Source organism: Columba livia, assembly GCF_036013475.1.
Source record: "Columba livia isolate bColLiv1 breed racing homer chromosome W unlocalized genomic scaffold, bColLiv1.pat.W.v2 SUPER_W_unloc_5, whole genome shotgun sequence".
In the NCBI taxonomy this organism is placed as follows: Eukaryota; Metazoa; Chordata; class Aves; order Columbiformes; family Columbidae; genus Columba; species Columba livia.
In genome coordinates, this window is record NW_027043000.1 from 178,581 (window position 1) to 201,168 (window position 22,588).

The 22,588-nt window shown below is 37.5% G+C and overlaps 1 protein-coding gene and 1 long non-coding RNA gene across 2 annotated transcripts in view; one reads left to right on the top strand and one right to left on the bottom strand.

Moving 5' to 3' along the window:
• Positions 1–12,405: 12,405 nt before the first annotated feature.
• On the top strand, positions 12,406–14,773 carry LOC135577531 (uncharacterized). Its single transcript, XR_010469311.1, has 3 exons — positions 12,406–12,664; positions 13,843–13,935; positions 14,687–14,773. It is a non-coding gene; the product is annotated as an uncharacterized LOC135577531 (long non-coding RNA).
• A 4,402-nt stretch (positions 14,774–19,175) lies between these two features.
• Positions 19,176–22,588, bottom strand: part of LOC135577501 (uncharacterized) — a 46,773-nt gene continuing 43,360 nt past the window's right edge. The window contains exons 7-8 of the mRNA XM_065047636.1: positions 20,333–21,912; positions 19,176–19,790 (exon numbers count right to left, since the gene is read on the bottom strand). Of these exons, the coding sequence (XP_064903708.1) occupies positions 19,722–19,790; positions 20,333–21,912 (1,649 nt within the window). The 3' untranslated portion in view covers positions 19,176–19,721. The remainder of the gene's footprint in view (positions 19,791–20,332; positions 21,913–22,588) is intronic.

The following is a 22,588-nucleotide window of genomic DNA, read 5'->3' on the forward strand; positions in this document are numbered from 1 at the left end:
AATCTCAGTGTTTCTGCCATAACTGCCAAAAGTCACCTTGTTGCTACATTCCTAATATCTGCCTAAAAAGCTAAGTTATGTGGTGTGCCTTGGTAGTTAACACAGAAGCTGTTTGGAACCCCACAGAGTGAGGGGACAAGGGGTAAAATTCAGTCTTGGGAAACAAGAGAGTATCTAATGGAGAGAGCAAAGGGGCTGTATTTCCCTTTCCTTTTCCACTCCTGGGTAATACCTTGTGCATCATCTACTAATCCTTGCTGCACAACTTTACAGACTAAATACATTAAGGACTGTAAGAGGAATTATCTGTCTTAGCCTGGGCCAAGGTAGCTAAAGTTTACATCGTTGTAGCGATTTTAACAGCAATAGTATGACAAGAAGTAAGTGATCAGGTAACTTTTAACATGTATAGTATTTGTGGCTTTTCTGATCAGGCCGTGGGAAACCTGATGGAAACGGAATTATTATTTAGGAAGTGCCTAGTTGTGAGATGTACCAAAGTAAACAAAGGCATCCATTAATTACTATTCTAATATTCTTCTGATGTTTCTTCTTTTCCTGTTTCTAATTGCAGTGTAACAGAGGAAGTGAAAGGAATGCAGGTAAAGTGTTTAAGAAAATAAGTGCCATAGATTATCTTATCCAAAGAGTCTTGACTTAATAGAAGACATCCTGCTTTTATGGCAAACTCTCTAGGATACTCACTGTTTTTTGTGGGGGGAACCACACAAAAACAATAATGTTCATAATTAAAAGCTTGAGTAAATACATTATAATTGATATTGCTGCCATCACAAGTTGTTTAAAATAATCTCACCTGATCAATTAAAAAGATAGCTTGTTGTTGTATATGTCAGTTTCGGCAGATGTTCATTGAATCTGAAAATTCCAGCCCTAAGTTACATGGATGTTCAAGTGGAGAGATTTGGAAGTTGCTAACTTTTTGAAATAATTAGATAAGCAGGCATATAAAAAAATGAGTGTTAAAAGAATCTCATTAAGTTGCATGATGAACTATCAAATTTAGCAGATTATTCTGTATACTGAATGAATCAGGCTGCCTGCAGGAAAAGGTTCATTAGAGACCAAGTATCACGATGAAAGTCAAATCAAGACTGAACACCTAAGTGTAATTCTGATACTACTTAGGGTGATGTATGCCATATGAAGATTTTCTCATTCTTCTGAAAAGGTCCTGTATGTTCCAATAAAATACAAGTTTTTACTGGAATAAATGATTGGGGGGGAAAGCTGATGTGTAGTACAGCACAGATATTTTGGGCTTTATTTTCTTAAGGCTTTGCAGTCTTTTTTTTTCTTTTTTTTGGTGTTGCTTATTTCATGACATTCATCTAAGAAACCCTTAGCTGAACATCTGAGGACAAAACACAGTCTAGTGTCTCTGTCTCTCTATAATCCTACCAAAAAGGTTTTCCACACAGGCTTCAGGTATACTTTGAATCAGCGTATAATTAAAACGTTGAGCTGGGAAGGGTCTGATATAAAAAGATTCTGATGGTCCAGACCTTTGCCTCCAGCTTTTAGAAAATATATGCCGAAGGGTCTGAAAACTACAAAAAATGACTGGTTACAATCTGTGGTAAAACTCAGAAATTAAGCATCCAGCAGTTAGGTTTTTTAAAAGATACAGTGTTGGAAGTCTTTCAGAAGTAAGTTTTTGTGAATCTTTGTGTGTTGACCTAAGGTCTGAACACCTTAGAAGTTCTTATTGAAGGAATTGACTTGGAGTTTATTTAATGCTATGAAGATTTGATCTAATTAATTTTAAATGTACTGCATCACAAATAAGGTAGAAAAGCAAAAAAACCTGATGTCTGTCTTATTTTTTCCAACTTTGAATATAATTTGAGCAAAGTCTTTATCATTTAGTTATGTTTTAAGTTATGCTAGGGAAGATATATTTAACTGAATATTGAAGGCGTTAACAGCTTTTGTTATGAGGAAAAACCTGCTTTTACAGATTAGTATTTATACCTGTATATTTATATATGCTATAAAAGATGGAATCTCATAATTTTGTTCAATTTAAGAAAATCATATATTGTATTGTCTTTTTTTATTTGAAATGCAAAAGTAAATGGAGTGAGCATTTGAAATGGCTGATTATGGTTGGTGTAACCCTTTAAAAAAAAAAAAACGGCTCTGGCTATGGATTATTAACGCTACGGTGCACATTTTACCTGTTCTTCTATATTCTTAAGTGGGCCTGATATGTATTTTCATTTAGGATACATGAAGTTCTATTCTATTAATGGTGAACATTTAAAATATCTTTATGAGATCCAAATACTTATTAGTGAACCCTTTGTTTAGTGACAGTCTTGAGTCGGGTAAACATAGCTGCTTAAGCACATGTACTATTTTTATTATTTAAGTCACATGCATTCAATCATGCTGTATTTGACTAGAACATTGTTCTGTCACTTATCTGCTCTTTGTATCAGTCCTATGTAAGTTCTCCATTTGCAAAATGTCAATGTTAAATATTTTTCCAAGTAAGAGTATATACAAATGATCAATTAATGAGTTCGGGTATAATATTGGTCTGTGACTTATCAAATTGAAATAGAATTATTTTGTTCCTCCTGTGCATGCTAAGAAATGTCAAAGCAAGATAACAGTGATTTTGAGGATGGACATTCAACAGGACATCAGGTATGGGCACTGCATTCCGTCTACTGTTACAAAGCCTCTTTAGGAAAAGTATTTATGTACTCAAAAGTTGAGAAAATAATCATGAACAGGTGATCCTGTACTATACCTACAGATTTTTAAAGGCCTGCTCATTGCTAAATTGAATCACTTTGTTCTCCTTAAGTAAGAACTTCTGAAAAAAAAAAATAAATAAAAATGAGGTCTTAAAGTATTTTGCTGCAGTTCCACTGCAGCTCTTCAAATTTTTAGATACCTTATTAAACAATTGTTTTGTAGTTCCCCGCATGTAGTTGCATTATTTTAGGAAACATGTGTCTTTACTTGCTAGGTGCGCAGAATCATAGAATCATTTTGGTTGGAAAAGGCCCTCGAGATCATTGTGTCCAACCATTAACCTAAGTCTGTCACTAAACCATGTCCTTAAGAAGTTCATCTACAATCTTTTGAATGCTTCCAGGAATGGTGACTCCACCACTTCCCTGGGCAGCCTGACAACCCTTTCTGTGAAGAATTTTTTCCTAATATCCAACCTAAACCTCCCCTGGGACAACTTGAGGCCATTTCCTCTTGTCCTATCACTTGTTACCTGGGAGAAGAGACCAACACACTCCATGCAACAGCCTCCTTTCAGGGTTGTAGAGAGCGATAAGGTCTCCCCTCAGCCTCCTTTTCTCCAGGCTAAACAGCCCCAGTTCCCTCAGCCGCTCCTCATCAGACTTGTGCTCCAGACCCCTCGCCAGCTTCGTCACCTGCAGAGAAAAGTCCCATCAGAGTTCCAGACCCGAGCGGACGGAGGAAGAAATGCAGCCGACTCAATATGAGTGATAAAGCATACTTCAACTTTATTGCCCGAGATAGCGTGCATTTATACCAAATACCATAATTATGCATACTTGTCTCTTTCTAATAGGCTAAGCGCATTTACTTACTCCACCTACTTGGGTTTAGCTAGCTATGCACATCCCGCATTCTTCTGACTCTTATCTCTTCAAAAATATCCTGACCCTGCCTTAGTCAGTACTTTTCCGTTCCCCCCTTTCCCACGGCCTAATAGACAAGCTAACTAAGGCCTACTTATGTCAACTAAAATGGGCTCTGCTCATACAGTTGCTCGGTGGACTCATGTCTGTGCTCCTTGAGCCAATCCCCGACCTCTCCCCCTTTTTCTTTTTTTTTTAATGAGCAGAGCCTGCCCAAGTGTCTGCTCTAAAATCTTCTTAATACATGATATAGCACAACTCAAGCATATTAATGCAACTACTACTATGATTAAGAGAGCCAGAGCACTCTGCAAAAGCCCTTTTACCCATCCTCCTAGTCCAAACCAGTTCATGAGGCCCTCTAAGCCAAAGAGGCCCACATCCTCTCTGATCTTCTGTGAATGGTCCGTAAGTTGTTTAATCTCCTTGTGGATGGAGCTCGACTTATCCTGTAAATCCATACAGCACATTCCATCAAATTCCACACATCCATGGCCATGGGCTAATAACAAAAGTCTCCTGTGACTGTATTCTGCAGTGTAGCATGTCTTACAGAATCTACATCTAACAAAAGTCCACTTAAAGCCTTAGAAGTTCTGTTTATTTGCTTAACTAGCCAGCATCCTGATTTTTCTAAAATATTTAAAGCTTTAGTTGTGCCAACACTAGATACAAGAGATCCTAAAACCCTTAACCTGATCCTCAATAATCTACATTATCATCACATTTTGACTCATATACATGCAAAAAGTGTTTTTCTCGTCTTGCTCTTCTGTGATCTATTATCATAGATACGTTGGGCGTTAAGAGAGTTAATAGTCCCAAAATACACAGTCCTCCAACAGCATTAGAAGGAATTCCTGGTCAGGCTCTATCTTCACAGATCAAGAATACACCATACAGGAGGTTTTAGGGTCGCTGTCAATGACATCCCTTGCATTCTTCTGTGAAGCATTACACCGTCGAGTTTCATTTCTGTAGTCACCAAGGGTAGCATTAACATTTTGTAGTTTTGTCCATTCATGTTCTTGTATACTGTTCTGACACTTTTCACAAACCGGCTGAATACAAGCATCCATGGGCATAGATGCCAGCAATTCCAGTTCCTGTGGTTCGATGTCTGCTTCCAGGTGGCAATTAATCCAAAGTGCCGTGTTAGTATTATTACAGTTCGTTGCAATGCCTCTGCATCAACCACTGTTTGAAACAGTCGTGTGATGCTGCTGTAGTCATCAAGGAAGACACCAACCAAGCATGTGTGGAACGTTTTTTCCAGAGACATCGTAGTTAGGCATATAGATGGTCAGTCATGTTGGCTAAAGTACTCCACATGTTAGTCTTTGTCTGTGCAGGCATCCAAAACACAGCAGCTGCAACAATCATTGTCAGGAAGATAACACAGGTTTCACGTTTCGTGCTGGCAACCATTGCAGCACTTGATCTGTAAAAACATAAGCATAACCTCTCCCCCAGGTTATCAATTGGTGTGGCCTTTTCCATTGAACGTTAACTAGTGATTTGACCATAACTAATGCAGGTTCTTTCTGATTTAGCATGGTTTTGGGTCATAGTTACAAAGTGTTTCATAGACAAATCTGTAAGTCCAATCAAATGCAGTCATCCTGTAAAGTTGTCATAAATTCATCCCTCAAAGTTTCTAACTCCATTTTGGCTGTCATATTTATTGGATATTGTTTTCCCTTACCGGATTGAAGTCCTGTTTCAGATTTCTCAGTGTAGTATTTGCTTTATCAAAAACATTGGCTGTTAATACTAGTGGAAATACAGCATTCAAAAGTTCCTTGAAGATTTCTCACTTGCACAAGCAGATCTGCACCATCCAAGCACCTTCTTATAGGATATGCAACTAAACAGAATTCTCAGAAAACGTTATTTGAGCTTACAATTTACTTAACAAATCCTGACCCAAGAGAGGTATAGGACTTTTAGGCAAATACAAGAATTCATGTATTAAAACTTTGTTCCAAATCTGGCATTCCGTTTGTCTCAAAAAACGGCCTTTCTTTCGTTGTCTCCCATGTCCTCAAAAACTAGCATGGTGAATTTACTAAGAAGTCTCGTACAATTAATTACCATAGGATAAGTCTATCAACAAATTTTTTGTTTAATTGTCCAGTTTCATTAGAACTACGGGTCTGCTCAGGATGCCTTTAAACTTCACCCTCGGACTGCTCCATTCAGTATTACATCGCTGCAGTGGGGGGGAGAGAAAACCCCCCTTTCACTGCTTTAAAAGCGGGCAGCCAGGTTTTTCCAGTTGTTTTTTCTTTCTGTGCAGTGTAGATATAACCAAGGTCACGCAGCTGGCATACTGGCTGGTACGAAGTAGGAGGCTCTGGGAAACTTCTCAGTTACAATGAGCTGCACACAGGCCTGGGATATTTTGCTCTTTTGTTTTCCCATTTCATTCCAGCCATAATACACTTTATATGCAATTTCAAGTAGCTCAGCAATAGTCACATTCCTTAGCTCCATTTACCTTTTACAATTTAGAGATGTCAAAAAACAGTATAAACCAGTATAATAAACATAAATCCATTATTCTATTGTCCTAGATCCAAATCAGTTCACATTCCAGCAACCTTTAAATACAACTTCATAACTTCATACAATACCCCAAGTTCACATCTATCATAGTATTTTAACAATTTAAATGCTTTTCTAACAATATAAGTGATTACTTTAATGTGTAAGGATGCATCCTAAGGGGGAGCAAGGTGGAATTTTAGCAGTGGAACCGGTTCCCATTTTGTAATTATCTCCCCAAACAAGATTCTTTTGGTACCGAATATGAATATACAAACTAAAATACTGAGCTCAGATACGAAAACCATATACCAAGTTCAAATAAGCAGATGGATCACACTTACACCAATTTAAGACAATATCTCAATTTTTTGCATTGCACCTTGAACCGCTTACTGCTCAGCCAGGTGGAGATACCTCTGGGTCTCCCTGACAAAATGGGTCAGTGCGCACTGGAGGCCCATTTGGCATCCGCCCCCCCTGCAGCAAGCTGGACTGGGCAAGGCCTTTTTTTTTTTTTTTTTTATAGTGTCTCATCTGGTGTGCTACAACTGTTATTCTAAAACCATGATTCTTCACTTGATGTGCATACAAAAAGGCCAAATTTAGTGCACCGAGATGAGAGACAGCCTGTCACAGAGTTGCGCAAGTCTGGATATTGGAATAAAGCTAGTACGCTAGAAAAAAAAAAATATAACAGCTACTACACATAAAATCTTAACATCACGTTCACGCAGTAAGGAACTAAATTACTCATGATCTTTTGTACTATCACAAAACGCACCTTTTGAGTCAACCGATTTTCATGAATCTCTGTGAACCTACTGTACCATATAACAAAGACCTACCAAAATTGCAACATGCTTAAACAGATACCCACAAAGAAAACAGGCTAATAAGGAAAACATTGTGCAGACTTCAGCAAGTTTACTGTGACCTGTGTGTTATCAGTTAACTCTCTCTCAGCTGTCTGAAATGATTTAATGATCTCTTGTAGGGATTTATTTTGTCTTACTCTTCTCACCCTAAAAACAACATTAATTGCAATAAGGTGTTATACTTCAAGATTCTATTCCCCGGACACTTTTCCCAATCATTTAACTTATACAGCAGCCACCATTAATTACTATATTTTACAAGATCTTCTTTCCTCATATTTCCAAGTGCTTCCCTATGTTTTGAAACACCTCCCAATACCGATTTTTTATGAACACGACTGAAAACAGTAATTTCTGACCCCACGGGAAAGCACAGGGCTGCTTGCAGCGTGAGTGGGAAAAGTGGAGAGAAAGTTTTACGGTGTACTTATACCACAAAGAAACAATTCTAACAGCAACCAGTAAAACAATTAACTCACATTCCTGACAAGCTGCTTGACTTTCAGAGAGGCAATAAACAGCAGCACATAATATGCACTGTAAAACTCGCAAATAACATGTTGATAGCAAACTTTAGCATTCTCTACTGCCAATTCCAAAACCAGTGCTTCCTTAACTTCTAAGTTTTATACCCTGAGTCCCCAGGAGCAGCCCCTTTCCCGTCACGATTATCATGACCACATTGCCGACTGTCAGATTCACTTCCTGTTAACTGATCTAATCTGTCACACAGTTCTGTTGTCCAGTTCTATTTTCAGTGACTTCTTCTGTTCTCTTGTGGAAGTTAGAGGGTTAAAATGCAGGAAAAGCAGATTGGTAAAATTGGTAAAAGGACTGATAGTACACTTGTTTACGACTTTAGCATTCTCAGCTTTCACAGGTTCTTTGAGTAAGTTGTCTGACACCAATCCTCTGGACTTGCTGTTCTCACCCAAAGTTCAAGTTTTGAGTCACTAATGCTCGTAACAGTCTTTTCAGGTTTTAATTGCTTCACTGTAGTATTTATCAGTTTCCAGATGGTTACAAGGCCGAGAATATATCTTTCGCGGTGACTAATTGCCTTCCACAACACAGTTCCCATCTTTTTCCAAGTCTCTATTCGAAAAACTCCTGACAGGTCAGCAGGATACCTATTGCCTCTGCACCAAGTTAATAGTCTTTTAAGGTTCTTCGCTGATAACGCAGATATGCCCGTTTCCATCGGCGGAGCGGAAGGCTCCATTTTGCCGAGTTTCTGTGAAGCTACCGCGGCTAAATTCTTTTCCACTTTATGACGCTTAATATTATTAATTACTTCCCTCCATGGTTTCATCAGTTTCTTAGCTGTTTTATCCTCGTCTATGACCATATCCCACAACACATCCCCCAATTTCCTCCACTCTCCTTCATCAAACAATAAATCAGGATCCTGAAAACACCCCTTAGTTTTCCCCGTTGCTACTAGACCAGCTAGCTGTTTAACGCAACTATAATCAACCCCCCGCTTTTCTAAAAAGCTTTGTAATAAATCTAGGGCTACTTCTAAATCCATTTCTCTGTTATTCATCATTTTAATCCGTTTCTCCGTTATTCATCATTTTAATCTATTTCTCCGTTATTCATCATCTTAATCTATTTCTCCGTTATTCATCATCTTAATCTATTTCTCCGTTATTCATCACTATAGTACGGTACCTCTTGCTAAATTAAGAGACCTCTTGCAGCCCTTGTTTCCTGTAGCCCAGCACTGGCGAACTTCAGTCGGTTCAGGCTTCGGAGACGACACACCGCAGCACAGTGTTCGGTCGCTCTTGCCCGCCGGTCGCTGCTCTCCCGGCGCCTTTTGCTTCTATCCGCCGCTTCAAGTCCCCTGTTCGGGCGCCAATTGCGGAGAGAAATCCCATCAGAGTTCCAGACCCGAGCGGACGGAGGAAGAAATGCAGCCGACTCAATATGAGTGATAAAGCATACTTCAACTTTATTGCCCGAGATAGCGTGCATTTATACCAAATACCATAATTGTGCATACTTGTCTCTTTCTAATAGGCTAAGCGCATTTACTTACTCCACCTACTTGGGTTTAGCTAGCTATGCACATCCCGCATTCTTCTGACTCTTATCTCTTCAAAAATATCCTGACCCTGCCTTAGTCAGTATTTTCCATTCCCCCCTTTCCCACGGCCTAATAGACAAGCTAACTAAGGCCTACTTATGTCAACTAAAATGGGCTCTGCTCGTACAGTTGCTCGGTGGACTCATGTCTGTGCTCCTTGAGCCAATCCCCGACAGTCACCCTCCTCTGCACTCTCTCCAGCACCTCAATGTTTTTCTTGTAGTGAGGGGCCCAAAACTGAGCACAGTATTCAAGGTGGGGCCTCACCAGCGCTGAATAGAACAGACTGGTTAATATAGCTTATGCTACCAGGTCTTAAAATTCCTTTAATGTTCTTTTAAGGAATCTCCTGAGACCTCTTGTGTGAATACATCTGATACAGGTGGGTGTTTTCATTTACTTTTTAGATATTTTTTTTTGCTTTTTGAAACTTGTATTACTCATGATCTTTTTATTCTTGTGCATATGAATACTTGCTATTTTGCATAAATTAAACTATGGCTAGGCAGTTACCAGCATGTAATGATGAACAAAGCAGCTGCAGCAAAATATGGTTAGCTGGTGTTTAAATACTCTGGTATATATTAGGTGCTTCACACGCATAGCTGTCACCAAGGCAGATGATTGCTTCCTTCTTGAGGGAAAACAGAAAATAGCAATCATCTGAAATTTGTCCTCCTGTCATTTGAGAGTGTAATTTCAAATATGTATTTGAATGATAAAATAATTTCTGCAAAGTTAGAAAATGTAACCTTGTGTTTTCTCAACCCGTGTAGTGAAATACAGGAAATGAATTTCAGAGGTGTCTGTAGCTTAGCTTCTTTAAGTGTCCTTTGTGTCTTTTGCACTAATGGGATAAATGAGTGATGCAGTTCAGACTCTGGTAGCTTCATAGCAGTGTGCGATAATATGATTATCCACTCCTCCTCCTCCTCTTGTAAATGTTCTACGAAGAGACTGGAGAGGATTTATAGCAGCCTTGGTGAGTCCCAGCTATCTCCAAATGTAGTAGCTTCTTAGAGATGCGGGATTGGATTCCTCACTTAAAAATGGAATTCACCTAGGTGTTCTGGTTTGGGGGTTTGTGGAGTTTGGTTTGGTTTGTTTTTTTGTGTGTTTGGGTTTTTTTAATATACAAATGGTTAGCAACAGGACATGCCAACTCTTAGGAAAAAAGAGTATTTCTAGCTGCTTTAGCTAAAATTTTAGTTTTAGCAGGTTTTTTCCATCTTTAGTATTCATTCAGAGACACTTCGTAGTGAAGGCAGTGTTTCTTCCAGGTTTTATACAGTACTTTTGTTCTGAAAGTATGCAAAGCCTATCAACAGCAGGTACAAATAAACCAAACATCTCTCACCTGTACATGAAAGTATTGGTCTTCCCTTAATTGGGAAAATTATTAGGTCTACCTCCTTTGGTTTCACAGGAAGTAGCACAGCAAATTATAGTGATATCTGAACAATTCCCTGTATCTATTAGGGTAGTATCACAGAATAATTAATTTGGAGAGAAAGGGGAAAGTTCAATCTGTGTTGTATATTTATCTAAGTGTATTCAAGTTCAGAAGATTGTATCAAAGTCAAAACTTAATAATTACAGTTACCTCCCTACTAATATGTTCAACTCTTCTGTAAGATATCTCTTTTAGGTAGTGATATATCCTTTAGATAACATTGTATTGAGTGCATTTCCAGTGAAATAACTTCCTGTATTATTGGTCAAATTTTTCAGAGAGAAAGGTGGAAGTTTTCATTTTTCCTCTCTCTCCTGCACTTGAGCAACAAAGGTGTTCCTGAATTTCCCTTTTGGCCCTTAAAAACACTTCAGGGATCCCTGGAGCAGATACTTGATTTTTTTTTCTGTTTTGTGCCGTGCCGTGATCCTCTGCTAATAACGTTCTAGTGATTTGAAGTATGATTGACAATACATTGAAAACATATTTAAAATTACACTTTTGTGATGTTTCACACCTAGAAGGATATTCAGTTTGTATGCAGATCAACTTGTTGTATGATACAACCTATTTCTAAGAACTTGTAATTGACATGATGGAGTCAACCATTCTTGGACACTTGAGTTACCTTTATACAAGAACCTCTCATTTCTATAGCAGTCTAGTAATTTCTGACCGTTTAGGGAGCAGTGTGCCAGATTTGTGGCCAGTTCTACTGGATAAAGAATACTGAATGGCAGAAAGCGAGTATCAGCTGTTAGAGCAGCAATTGGAGGCTGAAACTTTTCCAGATGATAACATTAACATTTTCACTGCTTCCTCCACTATTGATGCTTGGTAACTGGTTTCCTGTGGATAAAGTGATAACTTTTTTTTCTTTTAGTCATGTGGGAAGAAACTTTGATAATCTGACAAGTATGGGTTTCAGTTCTAATAAAACAATTCTGCTGGGGTCAGGTAAACTGTCAAAGACGACCCTCCGTTTGCTCAACATTTTCACCAGATGATGTGAAATTGTGTTGTTTCCCACAAAGATACAGTTTCTTTCATATGTGTCTTTATTTTAGCTCTATGGCAGCAGGTGTCCACAAAGCTTTAGGTGACGACTGCAGTGACAGGGGACAAAAACGGAAGATGGGATAAGTTGGAATATATTTTCATTCGCTTTTTAATAATTTAGGGATAGTGTCAAGAGGCAGCGATGTCGTAGGTATCATAACCAGATCTTTCACTCTTTTTTTCCATTTTCAGGGGTATTCTCCTTTCCCCTTTCCCTCCCTGTGATGAACACGATCATGGGACAACGATATAACAGCCAGGGAATTTCAGAAATGAGAACTTAGAATGCAGCTACATGTTTTCTGATCATGAAAGACTAAGGCTTTAGCTAGTGATGAATTGGAAGGTCTGATACACCTAGCAAAGAAATGCTTTATTGTGTTTCATTCACAAACATACCACATAGAATACCTAAAAATTAAGTTGGAAGATTTGGACTTGCTTTTTAATATTATTAAGTCTGTCTTATTTCTTGCTTTGGCAGTTCTAAGGCAGTCTTGACAAGAAGCAACTAGGAAAAGGAAGCATAGTAGAAGGTCCTCACTGTCTTTGTTGGGAAATTTAGGAATGTAGTAGGAAATAAGTGGGAACGATACCTTAATTAATAGTGAATCTTGCCATTCAGTACTTAGAAAATATTTCCCATCTGAAATTGTTAGCATAAATCTTGAAGAACTGGTTGCAAACAAGTTATCTCCACTCTTTGTTCCACTCATGCCACTTAGGACTCTGTAAGCCATGCTTTTAAATTTGACTTGAAATGGAAAGGTAATACAGATAAACAGTTTTAGTGTAGAAAAGAGTTTTCTAAAATGAAACCTGTTAGCAAATGAGTCATACAGGGTGTGTTTAAAAACATTTCTGGTTTGGTTTTGAGTTCAACTAGGTTTTATTTAGTATTTATTTTCAAATTGTAGGTGAAGAAAGTGATACCGATACAGTTTCAGTAAGAAGAAAATTTCGAGACGTTCACTTACAGGTAAAAATTTCTGATGTCTAACGCAACGGAATAATTTTATGTTCAATAGACGTGATTGAATTATTTGAATAGCTTACATATGCCTGTGGTGTTGATGCAGTCAGCAGAAGACTCCATGTAGCCTGCATTTTAATGCGTTTTTTCAGCAAGTATAACAAGAGAGAGGTTCAATAAATAATGTCATGAAGGCCAATATGAAGTAATATTTTGTCTTGGTATTATTAGTATACCAGAGAAAGCAATACAATGTATTGCATAGAACAGGCAACTCTGAGAAAGGCTACGATAGGTATGGAAAAAGAATAACCAGATGAATCACAAAATGAAAAAACTTATAAAAATATGGTCATTCACCTGAGAGCCTAACATAAACAGGTAACATGGTGTTTTGTTTTAAAAAAATAAATAAATAAATCTGAGATAATGGCTACCATAACAAAAGCAGACTGGAATATCCTGCTGTTGTTTCCCAAACTAGACTATGGGCTACCCAGAGTAGTTACACTGATGCGGAAAAGTACAACACACATTGTGTGTGTGCAGCCATACTAATCCTGTGTTTTGCTTGCTCAAATACCAATTACGAAAACTGAATTTACTGTCCTTGCTTGTTCAGCATAGTGCTAGGCATTGTCATGCCTCTGACAACAACTAATACAAACCACTTCAGAAAGCAAGAGTTTCACTAATGGAAAACATTTGCTGTTTATCACCAAATGCTTTTAGATTTTACATAGAGGTGAATTACAGAGTAGGCCTTAATTTGTATATGAACTCAGGGAATATTAATAATATATACATAAAGATTTGCAGCTGTAATTACCAGTGATTTGTAACCTAACACTAGGACTCTTTTTTTTTCTTTGTTGTTTGGGGTTTTGGGGGTTTGTATTTATCAGTAGGTCTTCTGAGGCAGTGTGTGCTTTTTGCTGCATCAAGAAACTAGCTATTTATCTCTTTTTTTTTTTTTTTTTTAATATGTCTTCACATAAGGTTCCCTCTTGGGCTATTTTTAGCATAAAATGTCTTCATTAAAAATAAGTTCATGCAGGTTGGGTATCCTCATCTGAATAACAGTAGTTTGAAACAAATCTAAGTAATGTTGTTTGGGTTTGTCAGTGTCAGTATCTTCTGTGTTTTGAATTTAACTTTTTTGTTTTTTCTCCTCCCCCACTAAGAATCTGCATGTACGTGATGGGAAAATACAAGAGAAAGTAAAAGTGGATGTGATAGTTCAAGACAATGTTAGAAAAATTCCCGGATGGATTATGGTAACATATTTCACCTGTTCTAAGTTACTAGCTAAGTAGAATAAAGTAAGAGCTCTCTAACTGTGCAGCACCATGAATTCTAATACAACTTCTCTGCTGTTCTATCATTGTTCCTCTCTTGATTGCTAATTACATAAATATCACAGCATCTCAGGTCTCTGACAGCAATGACTTGTAAGAAACAGTGCAGACTATATCCATTTTTTTTTTTCTTTTTTTTCTACTTTGTTCTTTGAACCCTGAGGTGTGAGTTGATCCTCACTTCAGTAAGTTTTCTGAAAAGCCTAAATTTGAAGGTTGTAGAGAAAAAGAGAGTTTTAGCTTTATTTTGGGTTTGGGGATAAGGGAGATTAGGGGCACGAAGGATTCTGTTACATGGTATGGCTTCTGTTTCCTACTCAAGTTGCCAGGGATGTATAAATTATCCAGGTGTATATATACATATATGTATATATCTCCATGTATGGATTCTCATATTTGGGAAAGGGATTAAACTATGACACATAACGTAGAAGTTGCAAAAATAAATAGCCTTTCCAAGATTAAACTGCTAACTCTTAAAAATTGTTACTGAAGTCTGACTAGACATTTTCTTCCTTGTCTGAAACTTACGAAGGCCCTTAGGACCATAACTATACAGGACCTATTATAGTAAGGAGAGAGTAGGAGAAGTCACACATAAGGTTTGGTTGTTACTTCTAATGTGCAAAAAATTGAGGATATTAGATTGTGTCTTCTGTTTGTTTTTCAGAGAGAATGTCAAGGCTCGTCAAAAGGTCTGCATTTAGCTTCACCAGTGCAAGAACTGATTGGTACAGCTAAATCTTTTGGAGGTTGGTCAAATATTTTAGTTACAAAACATGTTTCTATTAAAATTTATTAGAAATATTTAATGTATTGAAAACACAGAGGCACTGTTTATCCAGCAGTAAAGTTCAACGGACTGGATTCTTGAAGAGAAGACAGACATGATTTTGCTTATGGCAAAATGTGTTTGAAAAAATAGAAAATAAATAACTTGTATACATAAAAGCAGCTTTTCTTAAATAGCCCCAGGAAAAAAGAAAATGCATAGTTACAAAATTCAGAAGCATTACGCTCCATTAAATGAAAGCGTAGTTTTTTGTTTCTGGAATGTCATGAATGGCTTTGGGTTGGCTGGTAACTGGTACTCCAAGTGGTACTTTACTAGTAAACTTCCTTTTTTCAGAAGTTCTCCAGACTTGATGCAAACCTAAAATAGAATTTTGGTGTAAATACTTCAAGCCTAACAACTACAAAAAGCATTATGTTAATCATGCTTTATGGCAAGCAAAGCTGCGCTGGTACTAGCCAACTACAATGCTTTAAAGTAATATAAAAATAGAGTAACAAAACCTGTTGGATAAGGCTGTTCCTTCTGATCAGAAATCACGAAGAGCAAAGCAGTCTTCCTCTACAATGAAAACATTTTAGATCTCTGTCTATCTATCTATCAAGCTATTTTAAGATGGGGGGAGGGGCTCCAACACATCTCTTTTTTTCTGTCTTCTGTAGTCTGTGAAATCAATATGGTTAGGAAAAACCTTTTATTTTTTTCTTCCTAATAGATTGTATGTTAATAATCCATTTAGCCTGGCAAAAAAGCTTAATGAAATATGCTATTACAGTAAGGCTTGTTTCTAAGTCATATACATTAGTGGAAGTGCCCTAATAGATTTGGGGCTTTTTTTCTTCTTCTTGTTTTGTTTTGTCATTAATTTGGTTGGGTTTTTTTAATAGGCAACCAAGCTGCTGTTTGCAGAAGGAAAGTAGAATTGTCAAATGTATGTTCTTCATCCAGACCTCCACAGTTAGGATTTTCTGATGTTCCCGTATCAACAAAGACAATCACCATACCCAGGCATCAGACTTCCCCAGAACTGAATAAAACTTGGTGTGACAGTATCTTGGAAGAATACCAGTCTGCAGATGAGGGATGCTCCTGGAGCAATGTAACTCTTGCAGACTTGTATCCAGGGATGTTAGAGTTACTTACAAGGCTCATGACAAAGCAGACTCGGAGAAAAGAGTCAAAATACATGTTTGGACAATTAAGGCACAGAAGACAACAAGAGTTTAAGCTTGATTTTGGGTTTGGGGATAAGGGAGATTAGGGGCACAAAGGATTCTGTTAAATGGTACGGCTTCTGCTTCCTACTCAAGTTGCCAGGGATGTATAAATTATCCAGGTGTATATATACATATATGGATATATGTCCATGTATGGATTCTCATATTTGGGAAAGGGATTAAACTATGACACATAACATAGAAGTTGCAAAAATAAATAGCCTTTCCAAGATTAAACTGCTAACTCTTAAAAATTGTTACTGAAGTCTGACTAGACATTTTCTTCCTTGTCTGAAACTTACTAAGGCCCTTAGGACCATACTATAATAGGTCCTGTATAGTTAAGGAGAGAGTAGAAGTCACAAATAAGGTTTGGTTGTTACTTCTAATGTGCAAAAAATTGAGGAAAAAAAGTGCAAAAAATTGTGTCTTCTGTTTGTTTTTCTGTTTGTTTTTCAAGGTTCATCAAAAGGTCTGCATTTAGCTTCACCAATGCAAGAACTGATTGGTACAGCTAAATCTTATGTAGGTTGGTCAAATATTTTAGTTACAAAACATGTTTCTATTAAAATTCATTAGAAATATTTAATTTATTGAAAACACAGAGGCACTGTTTATCTGGCAAACAATGCAGCAATGAAAACCTGTGGGACCCAGCCACATCACTCTGATGTATTTGCTGTAGGGATACAAACTCCTCATGAGCATTCACATACCTGAAATAAAATGTTGAAAGCAGATAGCTGTTGAGAACGGGTTTTTATTTAGAACATATATTTTGTCAGAACACAGAATATAACTGTCAAAATCACTGAAACATATAAAGTTTTATTGAACAATCCACTCTGTGAGCTATGTAGAAAATTTAACATAGCAGGCATATAACAAGTCATAGCGCCTAATACTGCATTTCAATCATCCATCCCAGTTTAGAATTTTTCATGTAGTGTCAATACCCTTATAAAGCACAAACAGGCAGGAATCCAGCAAAAAGAGCTTGATTCTCATCTTACGACTAATATGTTAAGAATCAAAGCTTATTAGCAGATAACAAGAAAATACTGATCACACTGTTAGAACAAACACTACTAAGTACAAAATTTAAACTTTGCCATAGAACGGAACCCTGATTCCCTGCAATACCTGATGAAGCCAAAGGACTAAGCGCCCTGTCAGAAGGGATGAACCAGTCCTGAAGACTTACATTACAGGTAAGCATAAAACAGGACTAACTGCATGACACATACATAAAATACATCCCTGATTCTTGGAAGAAGAAAGAAAAACAAAACAAACCCAAACTTTATAAAGCAAAGTTTTTTCTGTAGCAGTCCATGAATGCTCCTTGGTGGGTTTCAACCAGGAAGTCACCCAAGCGATTGCTGGGATTTGTCATCTTTACCCACAGTGTAGCTTAATTTTCTGGATACGCTATAGAAAAGAATGGTTAAGATTACAAAGTAAATTACACAAAAATACTATGCCTGCCAAAACTCTGATGAACAGAATGAAATTGAAACAAATCATCAAAGCAAGATATCTGAACATCTTGACTGTAAACAGCAGCAGGACTCCTTGTCCACATTCCTATGTGCTCTCAGCTAGAGAGAAAACTTTTCATCCTATGTCATTTTAATGTCTCCGTAATGCTACTCTCTTAACCTAAATTATATAAGTATCTCTTAAACTTCCCGATGTAAGCTCGGAATGTATTCACCAATAGCTAAAAAGGAAAGATACAAGTGAGAATGTAATTATTTCCTTGCCTATTACTTAAGAAATGGCATATTTTGAACCATTTTGGTTTACATCTGACAACTCAGTATAGCACTATAGCTGTACAACAGCAGTCACACAGAGCTCAAGAAAAGTTTTAGTTATGAACATTTCTTTTTCTGAAATACGTCTTTCATAATCACCTTCTCCAGAAAGGCTATCAAGTTTGAGACAGGAAGACAATACAGGTTTCTTTCCACCACCATTCATTACAAATGCAGCATTTTGCCACGTGGCTTAAGCATAAAACTTCTGAGGGCTCTGTAGCCATTAAACAAGAGCTTCACTCCTTGGAACCATATACAAGAACGACACACTACAGGCCCAAGGAAGATTGTCAGCTGGCAGTCCATCTGAGTTATATCTAAAATAATAAATGCGTCTACAAGGAACAGAAAGAAGGACTAGAGTAGCTATTCAGTCAAGCCATCTTACTACCTTACGTTCACTGGCCAGCCATGCTGAAGTCTGGCTAGTTTTGTCCAGACACTTACCTCCCAGTGTTTGAGTCTGCAGGTCTGATTAGCTTGGGCTTTCCCAAGCATCCGATCTGATTTTCATTCTAGAAGGACACATGTAAGCAACAGCCTCCACACCTTTAATATAGACGTAAAGCACCAAGAATTTCTTTTGGATTTTCTTTTTGAGGAAGAACTTACCTTTTGCGACAGTACTGTGCATTTCTGGGACTGCTGTAATTCTTCACTGCACTAGGCCAACCAGAGTTGGTACCTGCAATCCCAGATTCTGGTGGTAGAAAACAGTAGTATGAAAAGGATAAGAACAATGCTGAGTAGCATGGACACTACTGTATGTTGTTAAAATGTTAGCCTGTTAAGACATGGGTAATACTTCACTGGCATACTTCAATGAGCAAGTTTCCTTACAAAAATATTCTAATGCAAAAGGTGCTGGCAAAACTTAATTTCCAATACATTTTGCACACTGTACTTAAGTATAAGCTATATTTCTGCAAAAATGCTTATGCCATTAGAAAAACGTAGAAGGAACTGCTGATACCAGAAAAAAAAAAAAACATAATACATAAAGTATTAGTTAAAATTTGAGGAAGGCAAAATAAACAGATGTCCACCTCAAATAAACAAATTATTTACAATTAACCATCAATGAAAATGCAACAAGGCAAGAAACATGCAAAGAAGTACATTTCTTCTGCTATTTTCTTCTTGTATACCAGTTGACAATATTTCAAGGCATCTTCTTCAGTATTTTCCTTTACATGTTAGTTGTTATCTTGATGACAAGGTTCATAAAAATAAAACAAACATTTTACTTAGTAGGAAAAAAAGTTCATGCAGACATGCTTTAAACCAAAATTAGATTTTAAAAAGAAAATCAGAAGATTAGCATTTTTGAATCTTAAACTAAGCTAGTTTTGGTGGTGTGTTTTGAAAATTCTAAAATTCTACTGTCCTGAATTAGCAAAAGCCTTTTTATCCAGGCTAACAATCTAATTCACCTAAGCAAGTGACAGTAGCATGCAACAACTCAATTGCAAGTTTTTGTAAAGATGAAGAATCCAAACAAAAGCATGTGGTTACTCAAGTGTAGGATTAATAAAGTATGCATTTCCTGCTGAACAGGTAGATATGTAAAGTAAAAGCAACAGCAAATTTTAAATAAAATAGAAAAAAGGAAGGGAGAAAACCAATGGGTATAAGCAACACTTTAGTAGGAAAAGTCCCAGTTAACCTAAAGAAAAGCTTCTTAAATTGCTGTTTACATGTGATTCAGAAAACCCTTTTCTGTATAGATTCCTTAAAGGAACACTTGAACATACCCAACTGTTACTGAGGAAGAAGAGCTGTCACCTAGACAGCGGTCTATTGAGATTTGTAGATCTACCCTTGAAGAAGTGCTTGTGATTGCTAAAGCAGTAATTCATAAAGTCTCTGAAACTAACCTTGCAAGGAAGTACCAGGAACACCAAGAAAAGTTTTATCTGACGCAGCATGAAATCCAGAGCCCTGAGAATAAAGCATTAACAGATTACATCGATGGAAAAACTCATGTATTATGTCACAGCTTGCCTCAGAAGAAATGACTGGGAACCTGGAAATAAGGGCTGGATTTAATATTTAAATCCACAAGTCTAATGATTTCAGTAGAACCCGGTAAAGTTTAATTGGTTCGCCTCAATTCGTTCACCTACAAAGTGTTATCATTTCAGAAGGACACCACCTTAATTAACAGGCTCACTGACTGAGATTATTTAAACCAGTGACACAGTCTATTAAAACACAATCTATTATTGAGCATTGTATAACCACTTTCAAGGTTATTAAATATAGTGAACTTCCTCACATGATCCAGGAGACCTGATACGACTTATATTTTAGCAAATTAAAATCCCCCAAACCCCAAAGATGTAAAACAACTCTACTGACCAAATAGCACAAGAAGTAAGCTGCCACTTGTTTAAAAAGCTTCCAGCTCTAATCTATTTTTAAGCCCTTTTCCAAATATCAAAGATTGCACAATATTATAGTTTTACAAGGTCCTTTAGTACCTGACTCTGGCAGTTGTGACTGTCAAAAATGCTGGGGTTACTGACAATGTATGGGTTCAAAAACCTCATGCCGTCGGTCTGAAGTTCAGCGTTTCTTCTGTGAGCAATCTGTTCACATTTTGTTGAAGATAGATAACGTTCCGGTATACCTCTCAGTCGCTTTACTGGTGAACAAAGAGGATCGTTTTGGAAATTCCCCAGTCTTTTAACTCTGGGAGATACAGATAAAGTTTGAACAGGCGAGTTAACCAGAGCATTTACAGTTTCTGACATCTGTACTCCTCCATACTTCTTTAAATTTGAAGCTCTCTGAAACCCAGGAAGTTTTGGAACACCCCCACTACACAATTGCTCATAGATCCTGTCAAATTCTCTATCACACTGTGTATGGGACCTCACAGAATGACTTAAATTACTCTTCACTAATCTTCCTTTATCTTCAAGGTTCTGTGAATTTGCAAGAGATCTTGTCAATGTGAAAGGCTTTTGGATTTCTTGGGGACACAGCTTGTAGGAGAGCTTTTCAAATGCATCATTGTATTTCTGGGGCATCTTTGAAGGACTCTGCTTTGTAGACAACAAGGAAAATAAGTGCTTGTGCTCGAAAGGAATTTGTCTTTCAGAAGTTATTTTTTCAGGATTTAAGAGCAAAGTATTTGATGCTCTTGCAAGAGAACAGTTTGCAACAGGTGTAAAAGCATGACTATTGCCATAGGAACTGCAAGTAGATGAACACAACTCTGAGGTATCACCACAAGAAAAGTAATTTTTTTGAGTTTTACTCTCTTTTACCGGATGAAGTCCTGTTGACCCTGAACTGGCAGCAGACGTTACAAAACAGTATTCTGAAGGACACTGGTAAGCAAATTTTTCACTTTCTTTGCATTTTGGATTAAGTGAGACAGTAGTCTGTAACTCATCTTCAACTAGAAACGTCTCTCCCATTGCAGTTATAACATCAGGAAAAACAGTCCGTTTGGAGACTTTTGGGCCTTTTCTAGGTACTAAACTTGAGTCAGAGCAGTCCATTTTGATTTCATTTGTATCAATGTAAGAATAAGGTACCACACCAGACAACTTATTAATGGACCTCTTGTCATCACGAAGTTCTCTATTCTCATTTCCAAAAGTTTGATTCTGTATGTCTTCATGTCTACTGCTGCATATGCTAGGCTGTGCTCGCTTCAGTTTAGGAGGTCTGAACCCTCTTATTTTGACTAAGGTGACACTGAGCTTTGGTCTTCCAGAAGGGTGTCTTCTGTGCCTTAATTGTCCAAACATGTATTTTGACTCTTTTCTCCGAGTCTGCTTTGTCATGAGCCTTGTAAGTAACTCTAACATCCCTGGATACAAGTCTGCAAGAGTTACATTGCTCCAGGAGCATCCCTCATCTGCAGACTGGTATTCTTCCAAGATACTATCACACCAAGTTTTATTCAGTTCTGGGGAAGTCTGATGCCTGGGTATGGTGATTGTCTTTGTTGATATGGGAACATCAGAAAATCCTAACTGTGGAGGTCTGGATGAAGAACATTCATTTGACAATTCTACTTTCCTTCTGCAAACAGCAGCTTGGTTGCCTATTAAAAAAACCCAACCAAATTAATGACAAAACAAAACAAGAAGAAGAAAAAAAGCCCCAAATCTATTAGGGCACTTCCACTAATGTATATGACTTAGAAACAAGCCTTACTGTAATAGCATATTTCATTAAGCTTTTTTGCCAGGCTAAATGGATTATTAACATACAATCTATTAGGAAGAAAAAAATAAAAGGTTTTTCCTAACCATATTGATTTCACAGACTACAGAAGACAGAAAAAAAGAGATGTGTTGGAGCCCCTCCCCCCATCTTAAAATAGCTTGATAGATAGATAGACAGAGATCTAAAATGTTTTAATTGTAGAGGAAGACTGTCGGGGATTGGCTCAAGGAGCACAGACATGAGTCCACCAAGCAACTGTACGAGCAGAGCCCATTTTAGTTGACATAAGTAGGCCTTAGTTAGCTTGTCTATTAGGCCGTGGGAAAGGGGGGAACGGAAAAGTACTAACTAAGGCAGGGTCAGGATATTTTTGAAGAGACAAGAGTCAGAAGAATGTGGGATGCGCATAGCTAGCTAAACCCAAGTAGGTGGAGTAAGTAAATGTGCTTAGCCTATCAGATAGAGACAAGTATGCATAATTATGGTATTTGGTATAAATGCACGCTATCTCGGGCAATAAAGTTGAAGTATGCTTTATCACTCATATTGAG